At 34.1% G+C, this 22800-nt stretch overlaps 1 protein-coding gene across 1 annotated transcript in view; it reads left to right on the forward strand.

Moving 5' to 3' along the window:
• Positions 1 to 22800, forward strand: part of GALNTL6 (polypeptide N-acetylgalactosaminyltransferase like 6) — an 884110-nt gene that overhangs the window by 359736 nt on the left and 501574 nt on the right. Inside the window, exon 4 of the mRNA XM_037526440.1 lies at positions 8325 to 8491. Within this exon, the coding sequence (XP_037382337.1) occupies positions 8325 to 8491 (167 nt within the window). The remainder of the gene's footprint in view (positions 1 to 8324; positions 8492 to 22800) is intronic.

Consider the following 22800-nt stretch of genomic DNA (forward strand, 5'->3'; position numbering starts at 1 on the left):
TTATATTACACTAAAAACAACTCAGAAAACACCACCACCATCCTCCGTATCCTGATCCCTGCCTGTCTCTGGCCTTCTCTTACCCCCACCCCCCACTGCCTACTATGTTCCTGCCATAGTGCTTCAATAAACAGCTGCATGAACACAACAAACTATTTTGTTTCTAAGTGCAGACATAAAGTATCATATTAAAATGTTAATCATTCTATGATATAAAATACTGATTTACAAAGAGTTGATGTAGACTGGGGAACAAAAGAATGATGACCCTCCCTCCCAACATACTCACCTATATTTGCAGTCCAAACTAATTTTTCAGTCCTGTCAAAGTAAAATAAATTACCAGTTATCACTGCTTTATCAAACTCAACTGACACTGCAAGATTAGAACAGAAAAACAGTGCTACTAAACCAACCACTGAAAACTGAATACACTGACATTAAAACAATTACTATGTAAATTGGTGCTTGGAAATGACTTACACAGATATGCCCTATAGTATGCTTGTCACTAGCCAGATGCCAACTTGACATTTTATTCTGCTGCTATTGAGAATAGGGTCGAGAAAAACTTCAGCTGAATCGAAATGGTTTTGCAAGAGTGCATTTAAAAAGGATAAAAAGTTAAAGAAATCTCCTCCCCTTTTTGAACATGACTGCTTCCCTTAAAAGTACTTTTTAAAAAGCTGATTCACTATAACATATTTAATTATTCTGGCAATCTTGTTTAAGAAATATTTTAAAACACAAAAACAGTGCACAGGACTCAACTACCTGAATTATCATCTATCAGTAAAACTATTTTTAGAAAGCTTTAATCTACTAGGAGACAAGAAATTAAGGTGCTGCCCAAGGTGCGGACACTGCAATTTGTAAATGTATCAAAATATAACTTTTGCTACAGCTATAAGTTCAAATAGGTTGTTGCATTTTGAATTGTTTTTTCTCTCACTCACATCCTAATAAAATTGACCATAACTGAGTCCCCACTTGCAGGAAATTATCATGATTATTACAAATTGGCACAAAAATATAGCCACTTGGAATGTGGAACACTTATATATGAAATATCATTTTAATATCAAATATGCTAATTAGGGAAACTTCAAGAGCATACCATCACTCTTAAATGAAACTTTAAGAGAATTGAGATAATTTAATCAGCAAAGGTATGGCTAGTAACATAATTGCAGATGTTAAGTTACTTAAACAATCCTATCAATAGATATTCACACCATATGAGCCAAATCCTATAAATGTCTTTTTTATATTGATTTAAATGTATAAACAAGGCATTAATTCACTTAATTGAGGTCTCTTAACATCCTGATTTCAAATACAAAGCTTAAATTTTACTTTTTGAAAGAATGGCTTTAAATATTTTGGAGATTTTAAGTCCTCTCTCAGTAATTAAAGAAGAAAAAGAAAGCAAATTTATCAATAATTTGTTTTTCTTAATTTATTGAAAACTACATCAAATAATTGTATAGTATGCTTTTAAAAAATTACGTGAAATAGCTACCCAAGTAGACCATCAGCTAATGCAAAAACAGCTCTAGATAAATATCATTGAATTCAATTAATATAGACTATGTTCTCTCACCAAACAAATTAAATTAAAAATCAATGACAGCAAAATATACTCAAAAGATGAAAATATTTAGAAATTAGGTAACATTTATGAATAACCCAAATATCAAATGTGAAATGAAATAAATTGGAAAATATTGCAAGTCAAATAATCATTGAAAATACATCTAAAAGCTCGTGTGTATGCTTTACATATAAAGCAGTACTTGCAGGTAAATTAATAGCTTTCAGTATTTAAAATTCAGCAAAAATGATTTCTTTGATGTAGTAATCTAATCTAGGTTTAAAAAGGAAATAATACATCAATAACTGTGTCAAAAAATAAGATATATAAATTAAAATTTTATTACTTTACATTTATAGCATTTCTAAACTCCCAGAAAGTATGTATATGAAAAAAGAGATAAAGAGAAACTAGCAGCTACCTTTATCAATTATGAAGGAGTGGATATAACTAAGCCTCCAAAAGATAATGATGTTATGAGAGGTTCTCATAAACATCATATCAAAAATGTGACAGATTAAATATAAACTCAACTTGAAAATTCAACTGACATGGTCACAAAATAAATCAGAAACTCTAGAACTATAAAATCTATTACATTTGTGACGAACGCTTGTCAGCAGCATACTGATTTCAAAATAGGAAGAAATTGAATTTTTATTTTTTAATTAAATGTATTAAATACAGCAACCGGCAATTTCCTTTTTCCTTGTTTGCAATAAGGCAAAAGGTTAAAATGGCCACATTTATCAGTTACTTGCAAATATTTTTGATTATATTCATTCTGGACCATGCAGGATTGAACTTCCTGTGCCCTGGACTAGATGACTAGTTTGGATCAGTGAGTTGCAAACATAAAGAAGTATGTCATTTTTAGAGAAAATCCATCTAATTACCAGCTCACCACCCATGAGTGTTCTCATATTTCCTCTAGCACAATGAATGGTGATGTCAAAATGTTGTCTGTTTGCACTGACAATGAAGAGACACCACCTTGCCAATCACTGAACAAACAGAAAAAGCAAGGAAGAGAGTATTTGCTGATTTGAACCATTGGAATTTAAGGATATTTGTCATTATGACATAATGTTTTGTTTGTTTAGTATAAGTACACAGGGGGGAAAGGCAATTAAAAAAGCCAAATTGTAGATAGCTCACAAAAAAAACCTAAGGATTAAAACAGGCATATACCCTTCATTCAAATAGTGTACTTTAATATTTCAATCCTTGAGTGTGAATTCTAAAAATGTGAGTTTTCACCTTATATCCAAAACTAAATATTCAACCTTAGGGAATAGACATGAATATGTCGGTGGTAGTAAGGGGAATATGAAAGTCATAAGAACCTCAAATGCAAGTTTACCTAAATGCACACAGTGTAAATGTTGACATTGTTGCATGAATAATAAAGTATATTCTTTAGAAAAACTACATAGCACTAGCAGTTCTTTGACTTATTTCACATATCTGTAATGAAAATTTTTGACCTAGTTTATTACTGAATGATGTGCATGTGTTTTGTTACACCAATGAAATTATCATGATAAATTAATGTAACTATGAAAGGAATGAGCGTTAGGTGTTTTCAATAAATGATGTTCTTAAACTACATATATTCTTAAATCTCAGTTTAGCAAATGTCAATTGGGAATATCAGAAAATTTTTGTGTATTCTGTTTTGGGGAAAACAGAAGAGTGTGATAAATTTGCTATTGAAGTTTATTTCATTACTGTCAATGATTTAGCAAAATGTTTCCAGTCTATTTTGTGGGGTTTTATCAGTTTTTAAAATGCTTTCATGATTTGTCATTTCTCTTAAATACCATTTTAAAGAATTTCAACTGTTTCTTTTGTCTCTGCTGCCTTTCAAATTTGAAGAATGTATTTTCTGTCCATTTACATAAATTCTTACTCAACAAAGAGCTGTCATCAGCTGTGAGCCATTCCTAAACTCTAAGTTAATTATATGCAAATGCTTATTTTAAGATAATACAGCAATATGAAATGTTATAATTATAGACATTTTCATTCATATTCCTATAAACTTAATGCCACAAATGTTTTAATGTGCCCTTTGTAAATTTGCTACATATCTGTAACCATAAACATGTAAACTGTGCATGACCATTTCTTAAAAAGTTCCATATTGTTATATTTCCTTCATATTTAACACCTTTCTGTTCTCAGCCTGACTTGAGATTAAGCCTAAAACACACACATTGTAAATTCTTAATAAAACCCTGGCTATTCTTCCATATTTCTAATAATACTTAGAAACAGTCACCTGGACCACACCTTCTCAAATCCAATGGCTGAATTTGATAGTAAATTCAGTTTTCTTTGGAGCAGGTTAAGTACTAGAATGACTAAATATAATTCAATCATATTAAACACTGTCACCAAGAGGCTGGCTTTTCTTGACGTAAAAATCCTATCAGCGTTCTCATTTTTTTTTGCCAGAACTATTACAGTCTCTGATCTTTCTCCCTCTAGTCCCTGCTGTCTTCAAAACATTGTCTGCTCTGCTGCCAGAGAAATATGTAAACGTGGTCCTGTCTTCCTCATAGCTAACAATACATGAAATACTTCGCACTGACTTCAGGCTAACATCCAAATACCTTAGAATCACTTTCAAGGTCTGACATGATCTGTTTTCAATATACAGACTCATCTGTAAAGTCCTCCCTAATTCTTTCAGACAAAGTTAGTCATACTTCCCACAGGCTCTCCTTCCCCGTGTTCCATCTATTATGTCACTTATATCGCTGCCCACTGGTCTACGAATCCTCAAGGGGAGAAGCTGTAATTTATTCATCTTAGTATCCTAAGTGTCTCTCACTTTTCATCATGTATTTCCTGTCTATCCCTGTTCCCTACAGCCTTCAGAGGACTTGACAGGTAAAATAGCTACAACTAATGCAATGGTAATGACAGTGATAATGATATTTGTTAAACCCTTGCTATTATCAGATATAATACTGTATGAAGTGTTTTTGTGGATTTTGCATTTTAATTATCAATACTTTATTAAGAAGTAGGTATTTTTTTTGCCTCCACATTGCCCCATGTGAGAAAATTAGTCTTAAGAAATTTCAGTGACTCACCCATTAATAGATAGGTGTCATTGACAAAACCATCTTTCAACATAAACAGTTTGAGCTATAAACTCTTATTTTTGAAATTTTGAGAAATAATAATTGCCACAAGATGTAACTGAGTTTGCTAGGTAGTTTAATTGAAAAATATTATGTACATTAATGAAGAGATGGAAACTTTACAACTAATAGTGTAGCGGTTATGTTAAGACCATTTTTATATGTACCCTGTGTTAAGCCGGGATATCAATAGTTGTTTCAGAGACAAAGAGAAGGGTCTCAACAGAATAGTCATAATAATTAAAAAGTTGAAAGAAAGAATAAAACACATGTGTGTGGAATTTTTTGGAAAAACAAAGCTTTATTTTCAAATATTTTCAGGTGTATCCAACTGCAAGCTTCATAACTCAAAATAAAAGCAATAATGTTTCTTAAAGAATTTTAACAATCACTTTGTATTCCATTCTTGACAAATGCAATATGATTTATATATTGATGTGTAAGATTGGGTTCCCCTAAAAGCAGACCCCAAGATAAAAACGCAAGTGACTGCAATATTTGGAGGATAAATCAGAAAGTGCCTAGAGTCAGGGACTTAAGAAGTAATACAGGGAAGAGAAGTAGCAGTAAAAGTTGCAATGCAGGGAGTCTCCCTGGTGGCGCAAGGGGTTAAGCACCATACTATGCAGCAATCCACAGCCTCTGTAGCACGAGTTTGATCCCTGGCCTGCCAGGGAGCAACCCACATGGTGAGGCAGACCTCTCCTGTCTCTCCCGCTGCTCCCCTCAGCAGTGTACTTTGTCAGTCCACCTATTCTGCTCCCCGCCCTGTCTCTGGTGAATCCTCTCACCCTCCTGCGCATCTGGCCTGTACCCCAGCTCTTGTATAAATAAAATAAATCTTTAAAAAAAATGAAAACCAATTTTGAGTGTTGTTTTGTTACTTATATAAACTGATAGGGAGCGGGACCATCAGAGGAAAAAAATGAAACAAGCTTGGCTCACTCCAGGAGTACATGGTAGTTAATGATATTAATTACATTTATGTATGCTTGAAAGTTTCCATTATTAAAGAAAGGACTTGAAAATTAAGGGGTCTCATACTTGTGGCTGTTTTCATCAGTTCTAGCAAAAATGCCACCTTTGGTTAAGCAGGAGCTGTGTTTAATGCAGTGCATCTTCAGAGACACAGCACACCTGGCTTTTGTAGCACCACAGTGGTCAATTACATGTGTGTATTATATATTTAACATTTGCACTGATATTGTCACCAATCTCTAAAACAATTATAGATAGAAATAAACTGGTGAAATAGGACTCATTACTTCTTAGGCAATAGGCATGTTGGATGACATAATAATAACCTTAATTTTAAGGTTGATCATAAACATGGCCTTCAGTACAGATACAGCAATGGACAGCAAAATTATAGTAGCTGATGAAAAGTAAATCTATGCTTAAAATTAATTTCCTGCCCCTCCTTGGTGGTGCAGTGGTTAAAGACACAGCACTATCAAGCTATTGCCAGCCACTGCAGCAAGAGTTTGAGTTCGATCCCCGGCTGGCCAGGGAGCTGACCCACATGGCAAAGCAGAGCTCTGTTGTCTTGCCCACAGCTCCCCTCAGCAGTGTATTTCAGTAGATCTGCCTGTTCTGCTCCCCACTCTGTCTCTGGTGAATCCTTTCATCCCCTGCACCTCTGGCCTACACCCTAGTTCTTGTATGTATAAATAAATAAATCTTTAAAAAAATAAAATTAATTTCCTTATTCTCTTTACTGGATTTGGAAATGGAAACTGTTTCATGGACTGAATAATCATAACTTTCTCAAAATATTCTTAATTGATTAAGCATACTCCTTCATTCTAAGAACAAATAAGGAAATGAAATTTTTGCCCAAGTTTTTTTTTTTTTAATTTGAGGTATAACTGACTTTATATTCATTTTAGGTATTCAACATAATGATTCAATATTAAAATGTAACTGTTAAATACTGTTATAAATAATTCTGAGATAAAATAATTGATAATAAAGGAACCAGGTAAAGTATTTATATTGAGTATTTAGATTATTTATCTAAAACATTTAATTTTATTTCATTTCCCAGGATAGTTGTATTTTTTACTTTAATTACAATACATTGTATTGTTCTAAACTGCCAGGTGAAGTCTTTTGTTTACTCACTGCAATCTTCAGTATACTCTATTGAGCTCATAGCAATAGTACACTGAAGTGTAGAAATGAAACAAAAGAAAATGAAAAAAATTTAATATTTTGAATATTCTGGGGTGTTTATATCTTTTTATCATTTTTGCATACTTAATATTTGTTTTCTCATCTCCATTAGATGGTAGCCAGTGTCCAGGGAAAAGATGAAGTATTTATTATATGTTCCTTCATCTAAAGAGAAGCTGTGTCTATATCCAGATTTCCAGTCTTTCAGATTTACATACAGGAAAATAATTGACAGAAATTTTAACCTATTTTAGTTTTGAAGAATTGCAAAGATTTTGCAAACTGCAATGAATTCACTACTTTCAAGAAAACTTGGCAAACTATGACTGATGCTGATTTGGGAATTAAGTGAGATTTGAGCACAAGTTTCTGCCCTCGTATATCTTAAAAATTAATTAAATGAGTTCTTAAAATGCAAAAAATAGCTATTACATGTAGTAGTAAATTGCTTTTAACTGTGTCAAAAGTTGAAAGTGCCTGCCTTTTTGTCCTCCCAGATTGTTTTGCAATGAAAAAGGCAGCATGAAATTTCTTATTATAGTTTCCATTAGGAATGTAATAATGTTTTGGTTCAGATCTTAATGTAATCTTACTATGTGGTTGTATCCGTGTGATTATTTAAGGTTAAACTTTGTTTTCTTTAAAACTGTTTTTTTCTCCTAGAACCTTAAATGCAGCCCAGTCATTGAAACATACCACAAGCCAAAATAATTAATTGAACATAATCATTACAAAAGTTAAATTTTCAAGCTTTCCAGGCAACCTTTCTGAACCTTAGTCAGGTAGTTGGTGGAAACAGTGTTGATGTATAAAACTGTCCATTTTAGATAGCAATAGGAAAAATATGTTTTAACAAAAGCACAGGATTTCAGTCTACTACTTACCTTGCTTTTGAGTCTCTGATACAAAAAAGGTAAATATTGGGGCCTCCCTGGTGGCGCAGGTGGTTGAGCGCCACACTGTGAAGCTGTCCATAGCCTCTGTAGCGCAGGTTCGATCCCTGCTGGCCTGTGAGAATCCCACATGGTGCAGCAGACCTCTCCTGTCTCGCCCTCTGCTCCCCTCAGCAGTGTATTTTGTCAGTCTGCCTGTTCTGTTCCCTGCTCTGTCTCTGGTGAATCTTCTTACCCTCCCGCACATCTGTCCTCTACCCTGGTTCTTGTATAAATTAATAAATCCTAAAAAATAATAATAATTTATTTTTAAGTGTGAATGTCAAAGATGATCAATGAATTATGTGAATAAGTAGCTCCTGTGATGTATAAGCTCTGGTTGAGAAAGTATTTGACAAAGTTTAGTTTCCCAGTTGTTGGGTAACAGATGAGGAAACGGGTATGAGATGTACTAAATGCTAGAATTTTGCACTTGACATAGTTGTGTTCTTCCTCTTTCATCTCCAGCTGTAAGCACAAGATGTATCTGGAAAGACTACCCAACACCAGCATCATTATCCCATTTCATAATGAAGGCTGGACTTCACTGCTGCGCACCATTCACAGCATAATTAACCGAACACCTGAGAGTTTAATAGCTGAAATCATTCTAGTTGATGACTTCAGTGATCGAGGTAAGATACAGTTTATATCTTTATCTGATTCCGATATCACCTACACACTCATTATAGCTTTTAAGAGAAGGCCGAAGATTCTGTCTGGCTTCTATCTGGAAGGTAATTATGGAATTTTATCTACATTGTGATTGTGATTTTATAAAATGTTGACCAAGTGCAAAAGAACTGAGTGAGAAATTAATGATATCATTTGGGAAACTATAAGAAATTTGCAATTGTTGAAGTTACGTAGGTGCTGGCAAAATGCATCAATTTCTACTTTCAGCTTCGGGGAAAATGCTGCAAAATACTTTATTGTAAGTACATGTGCATGGTGAAATATTTCAGTAGAAGTCTCAAATATGATTCTGTTTATAAAAGTATCTGCTCTGTCATTTACCAGTATTACAATATGTTCTGTAGTCTATAACTGTGTTCCTTCATAGATGCTAGAAATTATGAGTAATGCAAATATTTTTACTTGGCAGTTCTAGCTATTTTATCATCTCTGAAAATGACCCCAAAAATCTGGTATAACACTATAATATGTTTTAATATTTTTATCATTCTGATGTTGCTGAATACCCGAATTTTCAGCTGCCTGCCATGATTAGCGAAATATGAAAGACAAGAGCTGGGGGTGGAGAGCTACGTTTACTCAGAAATCTGGTATTTCTGGGGAAAGAGTGGGTTCACACCCTAGAAAACCTACCTTGGAGCTTGGGTAGGGTTTTTATAAGAGTATCTAGAAAAACCCCTGGAAACCCCCTAGAAAAAACCCTGGGTTACTGCAGGTTCCCACAGTTGTCTCTGAACCTGGTTGCAAGCTTGAAGTTGAACATTTGAAGAAAGCGGGAGGGGGTTTCTGGGTCCAATCTCCATGAATATCTGTCAACAAGAAACTCAGCAGGGAATGTCGAAGTTGGCTTAAGATCTTTTAGGGGTGTTCATATGTTAATGACCTAAGGAATTCAACTAAAGGGTATAGTAATAACTGAGGCAGATGCTTTTTTTCCCCCACGTTGTGTTTTGTTATTTTGCTTCAGTGATAATAAAAGTACAATGTGTTACATGAGGTGGGGGTACACAGTCTATTTCCTGAGATTCGGGTTTCCTTAATCATGTTTGGAAGGAGGAATAATCAGTACTGCAGAGAAAGTAAAATCTCTTTTTGACTGGTGTGACTGGAGAAAAGGAATCCTTCTTTTAATGATATTCATCTATCTGGGAATACAAATGTACACCTTTTGTTGCATTGCATGGAGGATCTCTGCTTGACCATGCTGTATGTCTATAACAAAGAGAGGCAATACAATTGAAGATAGCTCTTATGCCTCCCGAGAGAACACATCTTGAGATCATATGGGTGAATTGCAGTTTTGGCAGTATCTTTTGCAGAAATGTCATTTTCTTCATAGAATTGGTAATTCTTTAAAAGTAAAACTGCTTAATGTGTTCGTTTTGTGGTTTCATTAACAAAATTTTTTTTGTCTTCGGTGAGTTGCCTGATATACTTATTCACTGTTTGCCTGATAACATCCACTGAAGTTAATATGACAAAAATGAGATTGTCTAACACCATTCCATTGACATAGTAAACTACCAACTTGTTTAAGTTTGATTTCAAAGTGCTTTTTTGCTTTGTGTCGCGTAGGTAGATATGCATCCAGTATACCCTTAGAATAAGAGTCAGTCTCTAAAACTGAAATTTATTATTTAAAAAATCATTTAGATAGCACATTAATTTATTCTTTATTCTAATTGGGGCTACTTACTTCAAAGTAATTTTTACCTCAGGCTAAAAATAGGCATTTAATGTGTTAATGAAACGAAAACTTTGCTTTTCAATGAATGAAAAAATGGGAACTAAACATCTGGGATTGTACATCACCAAGTTAAGTGCTCGTTTTTGGTTGACTGGTACCAAGAGAAATAAGGCAGTGTATCTTGGAGACTTTTCTACATAATTAACTTTGTCTTGGTAAACTATTTATTACAGCAGAATTTTGACCTGGGGTGATATAGTAGGAAACATCTGGTTGCAGAAAATTGTAGCTAGCAGAGCTTTTTTTTTTCTTTTTTCTGAATATTTCTGAGATATTTTCTGATTGAAAGTCATTAAGGAGAGAACATATCATAACATCTACATCTGTCTTGACTTCAAATCATTGTAACCTTTTGTACCATAGCAAATTTGATGGACCATCTTCCATATATAATGTTACTGGAAAGTAAGTATGCTCCAGATGACCATCAGTATAGTATGTGTTAGTTGAGAAGAACAACAGAAAAAGGATTATTGGAGATAGTAGTGTGATTTTGGCTCTCTTTTCTATGGATGTTTTTATGAATAACAATTATTTTGATGGTTATGTGCATCTTTAATTTAGATATTCTATCCTTACTGAAACCAGAAAATGCTGGGGTGGGCTGCCTGTCATTGCCAGAAGCCAATTGAGCGTAGACAGGAATTGAATCCAATAGACATACTTTATTGTCAGAAATTCAGTGATCAGAGAAAACGGGAGGTATTTTACCCCCAAAACCCATCTAACATCTTATCCTAAATTGGCCATTTTCTAGTGAGTTAAACAGATATAGCCCATCACAACAGTCCATCACAATCAGTCTCCTAGTCTTCATCATGTTTAGCACCCAGAGTTTATGGTCACCATCTTGGTAATCTTGACACAGTTACATCTGTTTTCCTTTTGGTTTCTCAGACGTCTCCCAGTCAGTTCAAAACAAAAGTTTTAGTTCAAAGAAAACAGGTTATTAATCACATCATATTTGTGTGTAATCTGTGCTGTGTGTGTGCAGATTCCTATACTCAATATAGACATATTCCCTCCCTTCCTCCCTAGCTCCCATCACTATGAAGTACCAAGCTGAAATAAGTTTATGATCTTAAATTTTCAAAAGATAAAATTGTTTTGAGTATTATTTTTCTTTATTTTAACCTGTTGATATGTATAAAGTAAACATGTTCTTTGAAAGAAATAAGTGGTAAAAATACTTCCACAATCTTTCAAAATATCTCAGAGTTTCAAAACTGCATGAAATAGAAAAGACCCTTCCAAATTTTTATTTCAAATTACAAAATTTCATCTGGTACAATATTGGGGTTTGTGGATTTAAGAAACATCTCTTCTGCTCTCTGAATTATGGGAAATCAAAAAATTAACTTGACAAACACCATTTAGAATCCCAACATTACTGTTAACTATATGACATTGGGTAAAATAAACTTCTTAGTTTCATATTATCAAATTGGCGATGATGACAGATGGACCTTGGATGATTAAGTGACATGCATTACACTGAGAACAACTGCTCTCAACTATCCATTTCTACTTACCAAATACCTACCACTGTGATATAAATGGTCTCTGTTCTTGTTTGAGGTTATCCTTTCAAATTAAATCTTATCTACAAGAATCTCCATCAGTCTGTCCATCTATCCATCCATCCACCTACCTGTCATCTCCAGAGGCAACAGAAGTCAGTTAGAGGAAATGTCAAAAACTGTAATTCATAGTTTTGAAGAAGCTATGTGAAGAAAAAGCTAGTGAAGAAAAATTTTAAACGAAAGGTAGATAAAACCACTACCTACCTAAATTATATGATTACCTCTATGAGTGTTTATCAAAATTCCTTTCAAGATCATTTGCACTATTACAAGATAAGGAAGCTATCCCAAAGCATCTCCAGTTTACAGGGTCTCCGAGACAGAAAAGTTTTTCTATTCTTTTTTTTCTTTTAAAGTCATACTGCTAAAAGCAATTGCATTTTATATTTGAAAGTATAGTTAGACTTTTTTTTTGGACAACCTAGAAATCAAAAGTCTATAACATGAAGAATTTTTTTTACCAATTCCTTTAAAATTAAGTAAGCTACACACATTTTCAGTACAGGAAAACATTGGGATATTTTTGGTTTGCTTTAGGAAATTATTTCTGAAATGTTAGACTTATTTTCAGAAATATAATTCTAACTGTAGCTTTTCTTGATGTTTTGCAATGTCCTTTGGCCAAAGGCAATAAAATTTTAACAAGACTTAATCAAACATTACTGCCTCATATTTTATGTCCTCCAGTCATTGAAGAGCTACCAAGCCAAAAAGAAAAGTCAACATCTTAGCCATGTTATTGCATCACCAGCAATTCATATTCCAAAAAATGGAAGCTTTATGATCATTGGCAGATTCTGTCATAGTTGGTTTCATAGCAGTAAAGAAAAAGCGAAAATACTTTATAATTATAGTGTAATTATAAATGCTAGAGAGTTTTACAAAACTGTTATCCAATTATCAATCTGCTTCTTAAAAAAAAATTAAGTGAACATCTCAGTTTAGATATTCCTCCTGAAGCAAGTTTGGTAAACAGAATGCAGTTTTAGCCTCAGACCATAATGTTACTTTCTATAAAAACACAAGGGTACAGGCCTGCAGGTAAGTTTTCAACAACAACACTCAGCTTGTGCTATCTGAAGCTTACCAAAGTTAGTGAATATGTTTTTTTTTTTTTTCACCAGTAAGCTCTCAGAAATACATTTAACAACTTAACTTGAGGCCTATAAGAAGGCTTCCTGATGACTTTAAAGCAGGACTAATCCTGGGCTTATCTCCAAATTCCAGGCAACCTTAACAGCATCCACATGGAAAATGCTGAAATGTGTGAAATAAGCTGGGACTTAACCTCAGAGATAGGGTATATTTGAATCTGACGATTCTCAAAGCTTTATGTGCTTAGGTGAATGCAAGTTCAAATTGAGGATAGTCACGGGAGAGTTGCTGACATACTTCTCTCAGTGCAAATGTAGAATTTCTACTGTGCAGTGGGTACACACACACTCATGCTCACACTTGCCCTGTCTGGTTTCAAACTCCTGGTCAGGAAAGGTAGGTGATTGAGTATTTGAGTTTCACAAAGATTATCCTTCTCTATGTACTCGTTAGCAGGAAAATCAGAGACTTGAAAGTACTCTTCCAGTCTAGCAAAGCCAACAACTTTAAAGAAATCCAGTTTACTTTTCCCTAGTTAACATAGATCCCTGCTACCCAAAGTATGGTCCATGGACCAGCAGTATCAGCATCACATTGAAATTAGAAATGCAGACTCTCAGCCCCCATCTGATATATCAGAATCATCATGCATATAATTTTTATGCAAATCAGAGTTTCAGAATAAGTATGTGTTTCAAAACTGAGATAGAAGCTTTGATGAGTAATATAGAGGCATAAATAGCATGACTTCAAAAATCTGTCTCTTGCACATATTGTTAGAAAATAGATTTCTATTGTATAGTGTATAAGTAATATTAGATTTATAAATCTGTAAAGGAAAGTGAAGGTGAATTTCTGTAGCATTGCATTATTTCATGTCACATTTATTATTATAGTTCTTTGATAGATTGATATATTCACAAATTTGTAGACATTTACTCTGCTTTCTTGTAAACTCATTTGATACCATTTTATGTTTAATTTCTGGTTACTGCCCTTATCCCTTGCCAATTTTCCTTCTTTGTTATACAAATGCCTTCTAACATCTCTTAGTTTTTTTTTTTTTTTTGCTATGCAATCATTCAATAACTTTCATTAAAAGTTCAAAGAGGGTCTCCCCAGTGGCACAGTGGGTTGAGCACAGCGCTGTGAAGCTGTCCGCAGCCTCTGCAGTGTGGATTCGATTCCCGGCTGGCCAGGGAGATACCCACATGGCACAGCAGACCTCTCTGTCTCACCCGCTGCTCCCCTCAGTGTTTTTGGTCATCTGCCTATTCTACTCCCTGCTCTGTCTTTGGTGAATTCTCTCACCCTCCTAAGTCTCTGGCCTGTACCACAGTTCTTGTATAAATAAATAAATCTTTTTTTAAAAGTTCAAAAAGAAATACATATATAGAAAGATACATGATAGGTTTCTTAATGGCAAAAAAAAAAAAAATATTTAAGACTCTTCCTGTGATTGGAAGTATTTACAAATCTTTAAGCCAGTGAAGATGTTTTCACTAATTTCATAAGTGGTAATGCTAACTCTTGAATTTTAAGTTGTATTTTATTGAGTGTCTAAGTATGCGTTAAGGAAAGCTTCCATAAACAGACAAATCAGCACAAGTTTTACAACAATTCAAAACTGGAAGATATCATCAGTGTGAAAAGGTTATAAAATAGTTGAAGAATGGTCGTGCGTTTCTATTTTATATAATAAAATACTAACACTAAAGTGCACATAAAAAATCTGAGATGACAGTCAACAAAAATGTTTTAGTGCTGGTATTCCATCAGATACTCCACTAGACTAGGAGACAGGCAATTTTTATGTCTCAGATTTATTGAGAGCTAGTCACTCCATATGAATCTTAGAATTGTTTAGATTTAATATTCATATTTTAAATTGCAAGGATAATTGTACTTTAAAAGCAAATGTAATTTTAAATACTAATAAGAGGCAGGAAGTAAACACAAGCATGTGTTTGAAAACATAACTTTTTGTTTAGAAAATACTTTTTCTGTTTAGAAATGCAGCAGCATCTGCTACGGAATTGAAAGAAAGCTGTTTTGATTTCTGACAGTAAATTTGTATATCATGTTGCATAGTATTGAAATGTATAGTTTTAATAAAACTGTTCTACTTCAATAATTAGCTTACTATTTGTGGTGAAAGGCATCTAGGACACAGAGTAACACTGATTGCCAGGGCCATAAATAGAAATGTGGAACAGAACAGTGTTCTCAAAGTCAAAGGAAAATGAGCCTGCAAATTCTGAGTTCTGGAAATTACAAAAGACAAAATCAACTTATGAATATTTTTTTTTCATTCATAAAATACAGGTATTACCTATCACTGGCAGAATATGCTCTGAATAGAATCTGTTTCAGAAGGCAAAGTACTTCTGGGATTTCTCTCCTGTTTACTGTTAAATTAAAAATCCAATATCACATAATGCAGGTATCTATATAAACAAATACTCTATCTGACAAAAATAAGGATAGTGATATTTGCTTATGGAGCCTTCCCTTTTCCTTAACATTCAGAGTAGGATTTCGTTGTCTTCTTTTACTTCTAGAGCAAATGTGAGTATTTTTTTCAGTTTTCAGCAATGTTATTTAATGTTACATACACATTTACAATCTTATAACTATTACTAGAATATTTTATTCATTTTACTAGAAATCTTTAATTAGATGCTTATATTTCAGATTAGGAAAAAGGATCCTGACATACTATAAAGTTACATATTCTTAATGAATTGTTTTAGCGTTACCTTTATACTACTTGCACAGCTAGGTTTGGAAAGCTGCAAAATTTCTTATGGATATTATGTTCTGTCTTCTAAATAAAATAATACATCTACACTTGATGAAATTAATTTCAGTCTCAGTAATTTATAATATAAATTAAATTTAAATTCCAGATGTATCTGTTAAAACTTCCCCACATAGAAATTATTTTTAAATAAGATTTTTATTGATCACCACTGGTTTGCAATACTATTTGTGTCAGGAGTATACCACACCACACCTACCAGCAAAGTATTAGTGCTATTTACCACCATCAAATTGATGCCCTCTAGGCCTGTTGGTTGTTGGTGGGTGATGACTGGACATTTGGTGATGGGGTGGTGTGCTATGTACATTTGCTGAGCGGAGAAACTCAGAGACTTGAAACCTATACAGAATTGAAAGGTAATGTTACTAAACAAAATGGAGCCACCTCAACCCCCTCCTCACTTACCCCTTATGCTCCCCTCTGGTAGTCATCAAATTTTTCTGAGTCTAAGATATTTTTGTTGTCTTTTATTATTTTGTTTGCTTAGTTTATTTAGATTCCACCTATGAGTTTACTTGTAGTCCACGTATCCATAGTATTTGTCTTTTGTTCTCTTCTTAATCATTAGTTATTAGTAAGTTTTGGAAGCACATGAAATTGTCCTTTTTGGAAAAACATTAGTAGCTGACAATTTCATGTATTTCAATCTTAATTAAGTGTCTTCAAGCCTCTCTGTTTGGACAGAACAGTTCTCAGGGCTCATGTTTTAAATCAGTTATCTTAAAGATAATGGGGCAAACCCTGACATCAGGTAGTGGATAAGCTCATCTGGATTTCCACTTGGTTTTTCTGGAGCAAAACTCCACATGGTTGAATTAATATGGGTTTGGCATAGAAGATGCTTCTTTTCAAAGCAGAATTGTTATAGCTTACCAATGTCACTAAGGCATGACTTCCTCGAGAAAAATAAATTGTGCAATTCATTTTATGGCAGATTAAATCCCATTTATTTTGCTTGCAGACAGCTGTTTTGAGTAGGATGTCACTTATAGGAAACCATTTTATGGATGTTGGGCTTCAGATCTTGGGCAAGCATAACTTGTGCTGATGAAAGAAAAGGTTATATTTTATGATTATTCCTCTTGTCAGCAAACCTCAGCTCATGAGCTTTAATAATACAGTGTTCAGTGTTTTAAGCAGCTCTTTTGATGTTTGTATATCCATCTGCTCTTAATTTAAAAAAAAATCATTGTATCGACACAATGCAAAAAGATGCAGATAGTTCCTTCTTTATACTGAATTATAACACTTAGAAAATTATCAGTCTCTCATCAGTCAAGGTTTATGATAAGCTGACAAGGCTTAAACATCAAATGCATATTTGTTTATGAAACACATCTTAACAAAATTCTCCTAATAAGAATTAGATGTTTTATGTCAGTTGAGAAACAATTCCACATTAAAATGACAGGATCTTTGAAATAACGGCATTTGGGATCATTTCATGTCATTATTGTAATGATACTTCTGTGACATTTTATAAATGAGTAAATGGAGTCTCAGAAAGGCGGCCTTCTAGGTCACACACTAGGTCAGCTTTGTGTGCTTAGATAAATGTGATATTTCTCAGGAATGTAGGACTCTTCTCTGTAGTTTTCTAAGATGTCTGATTCTGGGAAACTGGAACCATTCTGATAGCTAGCTTTAATTTACTAAAACTGTGCTACAATTATATAGACACTCTAGATAATTGAATCTAATTTATTACCCAATTTTTGCCTTAGGAACAGGATCATAATGGACTTCTATTTCACTGTGTACACACATGTAGTGGAATAGAGGATTCATAAAAATTACAATGACTTGAACACACAAATTCCAGGATCCATAATGGCCTGTAGGACTGCAGGGAGCCACCAGAGTGCTCCCCTTGGAGAGAGGAGTGCTGCTAACATTTGAAAAGTTTGCCAAGTAGGGAAATCAGTCATAAAACATGGTTATATATGTTTCATGTAGCTTCCCAATCTAATGTAATGTTGAATTAATGGATTTTAGGCTGGTCTATGGTAGTTCATCTGCTTTTAGCTCTTTCTGGATGTTTTGTTCCACAATTTGGCCATGTAATGCCATTGCTTAACAGAAACCAAGACACTTTTGAGATTGCCTAGGGCCACACTGGTGTGTAAATGTTGACAGAATATGAACATCTTTCTGGAACAGAGAAGTAGTGCTTAGGAGTGGGCTGTAAGGATAAGTGGCTGGGTAAATATTTGCATTGGACCCGACACTAGTGAACTTGCAAACTAGTTAGAAAATGCGTGCTTTATCTTTCCTATTTTTAAATCTTTCCTTGTAAAATCCAGATAGATAATTCAACATGGAATGTATATTTAAAAGTTGCATAAAAATTATGGTCGCCTCACAACAAAGAAAACCCTAACCCCAATTTTATAATGGGGCAATAACAAAAGAAAATGTAATTTTATATCTCAAATAAATTTTAGTCCTTTAAATTATAATCTTGATATTTGCATATTTAAATTGTGCAGGATTATTAAGACCCCTTCCAACTAGAAGAAATTACATCTGGGGTTTGAAGTTAAAATTAAGCAATTAATCTTCTGTCAAGTTGGGTACTTTTTTCTCCCGGTTTTACCAAATTATAACACTGCTCCTTAGGAAATAAATGAAATTCTCTAAGTGAAAGAGATAATATTATTTATTTTACAACACTGGGTATTATAAAATTACAGATTCCTGGATCTTATAGTTAGTAGATGAAGAAAATATAGTTTAGTAGATGAAGGCCGAGTTTTGAAATAGTCTGATATTTAGGTCCCAGATCTGCCACTTACGGGCCCCAGTCCTTAGAATAGATTACAGAATAGAACAGTCCTTCGTACAGATTATAGAAACCAGAAGACCTAATTTCATTTTTATTCATTTCTAAGAAAAATTATCTTTAGACTAGAAAGGATAGGGAAAATATATACCTAAAATACATACTCCTTTATATAGGGGAGAGAAAATAATCTATAACTGCTTCAGGTGAATTCATGCTTGGAGGTCTAAACCATTGCAACATGCTCAGAAAAATAGCAAAATTCATCCTTTGGCCAAGAATAATCTTCATGAAATAATAATGAAGGAAATAACTTCCCAAGACTAGAGTCAGATAAATAGTGTTCATGTAAACAAAAAGAATCCAAAGTTCACTGCACTTGTTTTTGATCTTTGGAAATATTCTAATGTAGTTGCATCAATATTTTTGAAGAAGTAAGAGAAACATTAAGTACTATGAGTTAGTACAGTCTGTTAAGTTTTAGGTAAACATTATCCCAGTAAGAGGAATGACTTCTAGGCTCAGATTCTCTAGAACTGGGTTGCATCTCCCCACAGGAGTGACCTTAGAAAATACATGCCATGAAATTCAATTAATCAAACTCTCCCTGGGGGCACAGGTACAGGAAACATGGTTTTCCCAGGTCACATCATTAAACATCAAGGGTTACCCCAGGGTGCCTGGCACCAACAGCCTATATGTATGCACTGACTAAACCATTTTATCACACTTCCATATGAAAGATGAGGCAGGTATAGTAGATTTACTTCCACTGAACTAGAAGCCGGACTAAGTACAAAAGATAATCTAACAAGAGAACTCGCCAAGATATGGAAACCTTTTGGAAATACTGTTTTTGCCATTTGTATTTTCATCTTTTCCTTTGCTCAAGATCTCTCTACATGGCTATGAGGCTAATGACATTCCTAAGACCAGAAGTGACACTGTCACCTTTTAAAACCACAGAGCGTCCTCATTACAAAAGGATTTATTAATCAAAGAAGTGATACTGATGGGCAAAGAGTCAGGGCTGTATAATCTCCAATACAGAGGTCTATATTTAAATATCTACAGCATCTAAGTAGGATACTATAAAACAAAATGGAAATATTTAATGCTATAAGCTCATAAAAGATGTATACAGTTTTATGTGTAGAGGTTCCTATGGGAATGGTTTCTAAAAGCTTGCCCTTAGTACCAATAAATAAGAGCCACATAATAAATGACTGCTTGATTTTACCCATGGGTCCATTTGGCATTTAGGACACTACATTTTCATCCAGGGTGACATGAAAGACTTCAGAGTATCTTGTAATTTTGTATAATGAATCAAAGATTTTTTTAAAGCCCCTGTCAATCCTTTTCATTTCTAGGATGAAAATGTCTTGCTCCTCTTACATGAACAGTATTATCACTGAGTTGTATAATAGGGCCTCATTTACTAATGATCAAGGAACTGATAATTTATATCTAATATTGAACCATCAAGCACAGGGGAGTGATGGAGTGAATTCAACATAGGCCTGGAAAAGGAGGGGACTGAAATCAGAGGGAAACACTGATGGCTTTAACTGAAAACCTACTTCAGAACTCTGTGCAATTGTCCAGTTCTCATTAGAAGTTGTAAGCTATTTCTAGAATATAGAATTTTTAAAATAGCAAGGATGTTTCAATTAAGATTCAACTCCATTCTTTCAGGCTGTCATCCAGAAGAAGGCAAATCTATCGTGCAAAATAATGCAACTTAAGTTCACGTAGCAATGCCTAGAAATCTCTTGGAGAGGCAATTACTTTCACACTCTGTAGAATTTTGCATTTTCTTTTCAGCTTATTCTCTAATTTTCTTCCTCCTTGTAATCTCTCCTTGTAATTGAAAGATGTGGATACACAATGGTTCAATGTACTGACAGCTGATGATTAAGAATAGTGAGTAAAAATACAAATCAACGTAACATGTCAAACATGCTTCAGATTTTAGAAATATGGCCACTTTCATATCTAAAATTTGTTTTTAACAATTCCAGAATTCAAAACATGATCCATTTTGTTAATTTTAGGAGAAACTCATGTTGATACTGCAGACTAGTTTACATGTTATGCTATTTCCTAAACCTTTACCATTGTGGATTGAGTGTTTCTGATGATTCAGTATAGAGAAGGCTCTTTTCTGGGGAGAGAAATTATAAGGCATCACTAGTAACAGATAGCAAATAATCTTTTCAAATTCTTAAATCCATTTTCCACTTTAGAATCCAGGAAGATCTATGAGGCAACCTAAATCCAATACACACAGTGAAAAATTTGTCACATTCCCTCATATTAATATTGAACATCATATGGGCTAGATTGAGAAAGTGTGCATTATAGCTCTCTACCAAATCTAAAAGTTGAACCCAGGATAAGCTTTTGCCAAGACAGCATGTGATGATTAATCTCAGTGTGCTCTATTCATTCCATTATCTTCAATTGTGGTTAGTAATCTGTCAGCAGTGAGTCAGAAGAGGCAGGAAATGGGACATGATGTTTGGGAAGTGGTGTTCCACTTCAGTAATTATCTAGACATGACATCAAGTGACATCAGACTCCATGTGCCACGAGCTATGCTTGCTGTGTAAAGAGCTTATTTAGGCGTCACCCTAGGTTTGAATCCTGGCTTAACCTTTATAAGCTTTGTTACATGAACATGTTATCTCATTTGACATATATTCACTGGGAAATTTTCTATTGTGAAGCAAGTAATTAGTACTGAGCTGGGTAAAAAGAGGGTACTCTAGATTTCCATCATTATTATCCTTGCTATAATAGATAGGTATTAAAATAGTTGGTCTCTAATTCTATCTTGAATAGTTTTGAGCATAGCATTAAGACCTGTGCTTTATAGATTATAAAAAGATATTAAACTTGTAATTGTTTCTTTCCCTCAAGACACTTATGAAAAGTTGCATTGAATAGTCCAGTAGTGGGAAGATTTGCTCTATTTTTTACAAAGAGCCAATGGGCAGTTTTCAGAGGCTTCTGATAATCTCTTTGACGTCATAAAGTCAATTCTGAAATTGTTCAAGTTCAGCTAAAAATTATATTTTTTTAAAGATTTATTTATTTATACAAGCACTGGGTACAGTCAGAAATGCGGGAGGGTGAGAGAATTCACCAGAGCCAGAGCAGGGAACAGAACAGGCAGACTGACGAAGTACACTGCTGAGGGGTGCAGCGGGCGGCAGGAGAGGTGTGCGCACCATGTGGGACCCTCACCCGGCGGCCGGGGATTGAACTGGCGCTGCAGAGGCTGCGGGCAGCTTCGCAGCCCAGTGCTCAACCGCTGCACCACCAGGGAGGCCCTAAAAATTATAATTCTTAGTAAATATAGAATCCAATATGCTCTTTATATGGAGGATTTAATAACAGTATCTTAAATACTTTGTAACTTATTTTCATTCAGTAAACAATTTTATTTAGGATAAAGCAATTACATCATATCTATATACCAAAATGTTTACATATATATCATTTCCATATCTATCTCTATTACCAGTTAAAGAGCTCTTTAAAGAAAAGTTTCACCACAGTGAGTATACACTCATAAAATTATTGTAAAATGAATCAATCTGTATATTCACTCACTTATTCAACCCTGGAGATTGAAATCTTTCAGTTCTTCAAAAGTAAAGAGATGAAAATGGGTTTCAGTTATTGAGAGTTTGTTTCTTCTGTTCCCTTAATTAAAGTGGTTGAGAGAGTTCACAAAATAGAAAATTTTGCCCCAGCACAGTAATAACATGCTAGAGCTCATGCAGCTTCCAGGGACAAACTATCCTTCTTTGCAACAATTATTTCTAAATATTTAAAGTTCATGAGCTAGCAGGTGTCCTCACTTACTTGAATCTTGGCTTAAGTAAATTGTAAGTAAATCAAACTGTGGTGTTAATTATTTTCAATTTATTATTTGCTTTCCCCAGGGCAAAAGAGTTTCCAGAAAATATGATAGATTTACTAAAATTAGGATAAGCACTTATCCATGTCAAAGGGTCTTATGTTAAATACAAAAATAATTTTAGTAGTTTTACTTTTAAAACTCTGATCTCTAGGAATTTTCAATTCTAAGAGCATCAATATTTTTAAAAAGATGACACGTCTGTCAATACCGAGTCTCACTGGCAGCGGGTAATGGGGGAACATTTCCCCTCTGGGTTCTTGGCTGGACAAGCAAACAAATTAAC

The sequence above is a fragment of the Talpa occidentalis genome, unplaced genomic scaffold, assembly GCF_014898055.3.
Source record: "Talpa occidentalis isolate TD23 unplaced genomic scaffold, MPIMG_talOcc4v2.1 talOcc4.4, whole genome shotgun sequence".
Classification (NCBI taxonomy): Eukaryota; Metazoa; Chordata; class Mammalia; order Eulipotyphla; family Talpidae; genus Talpa; species Talpa occidentalis.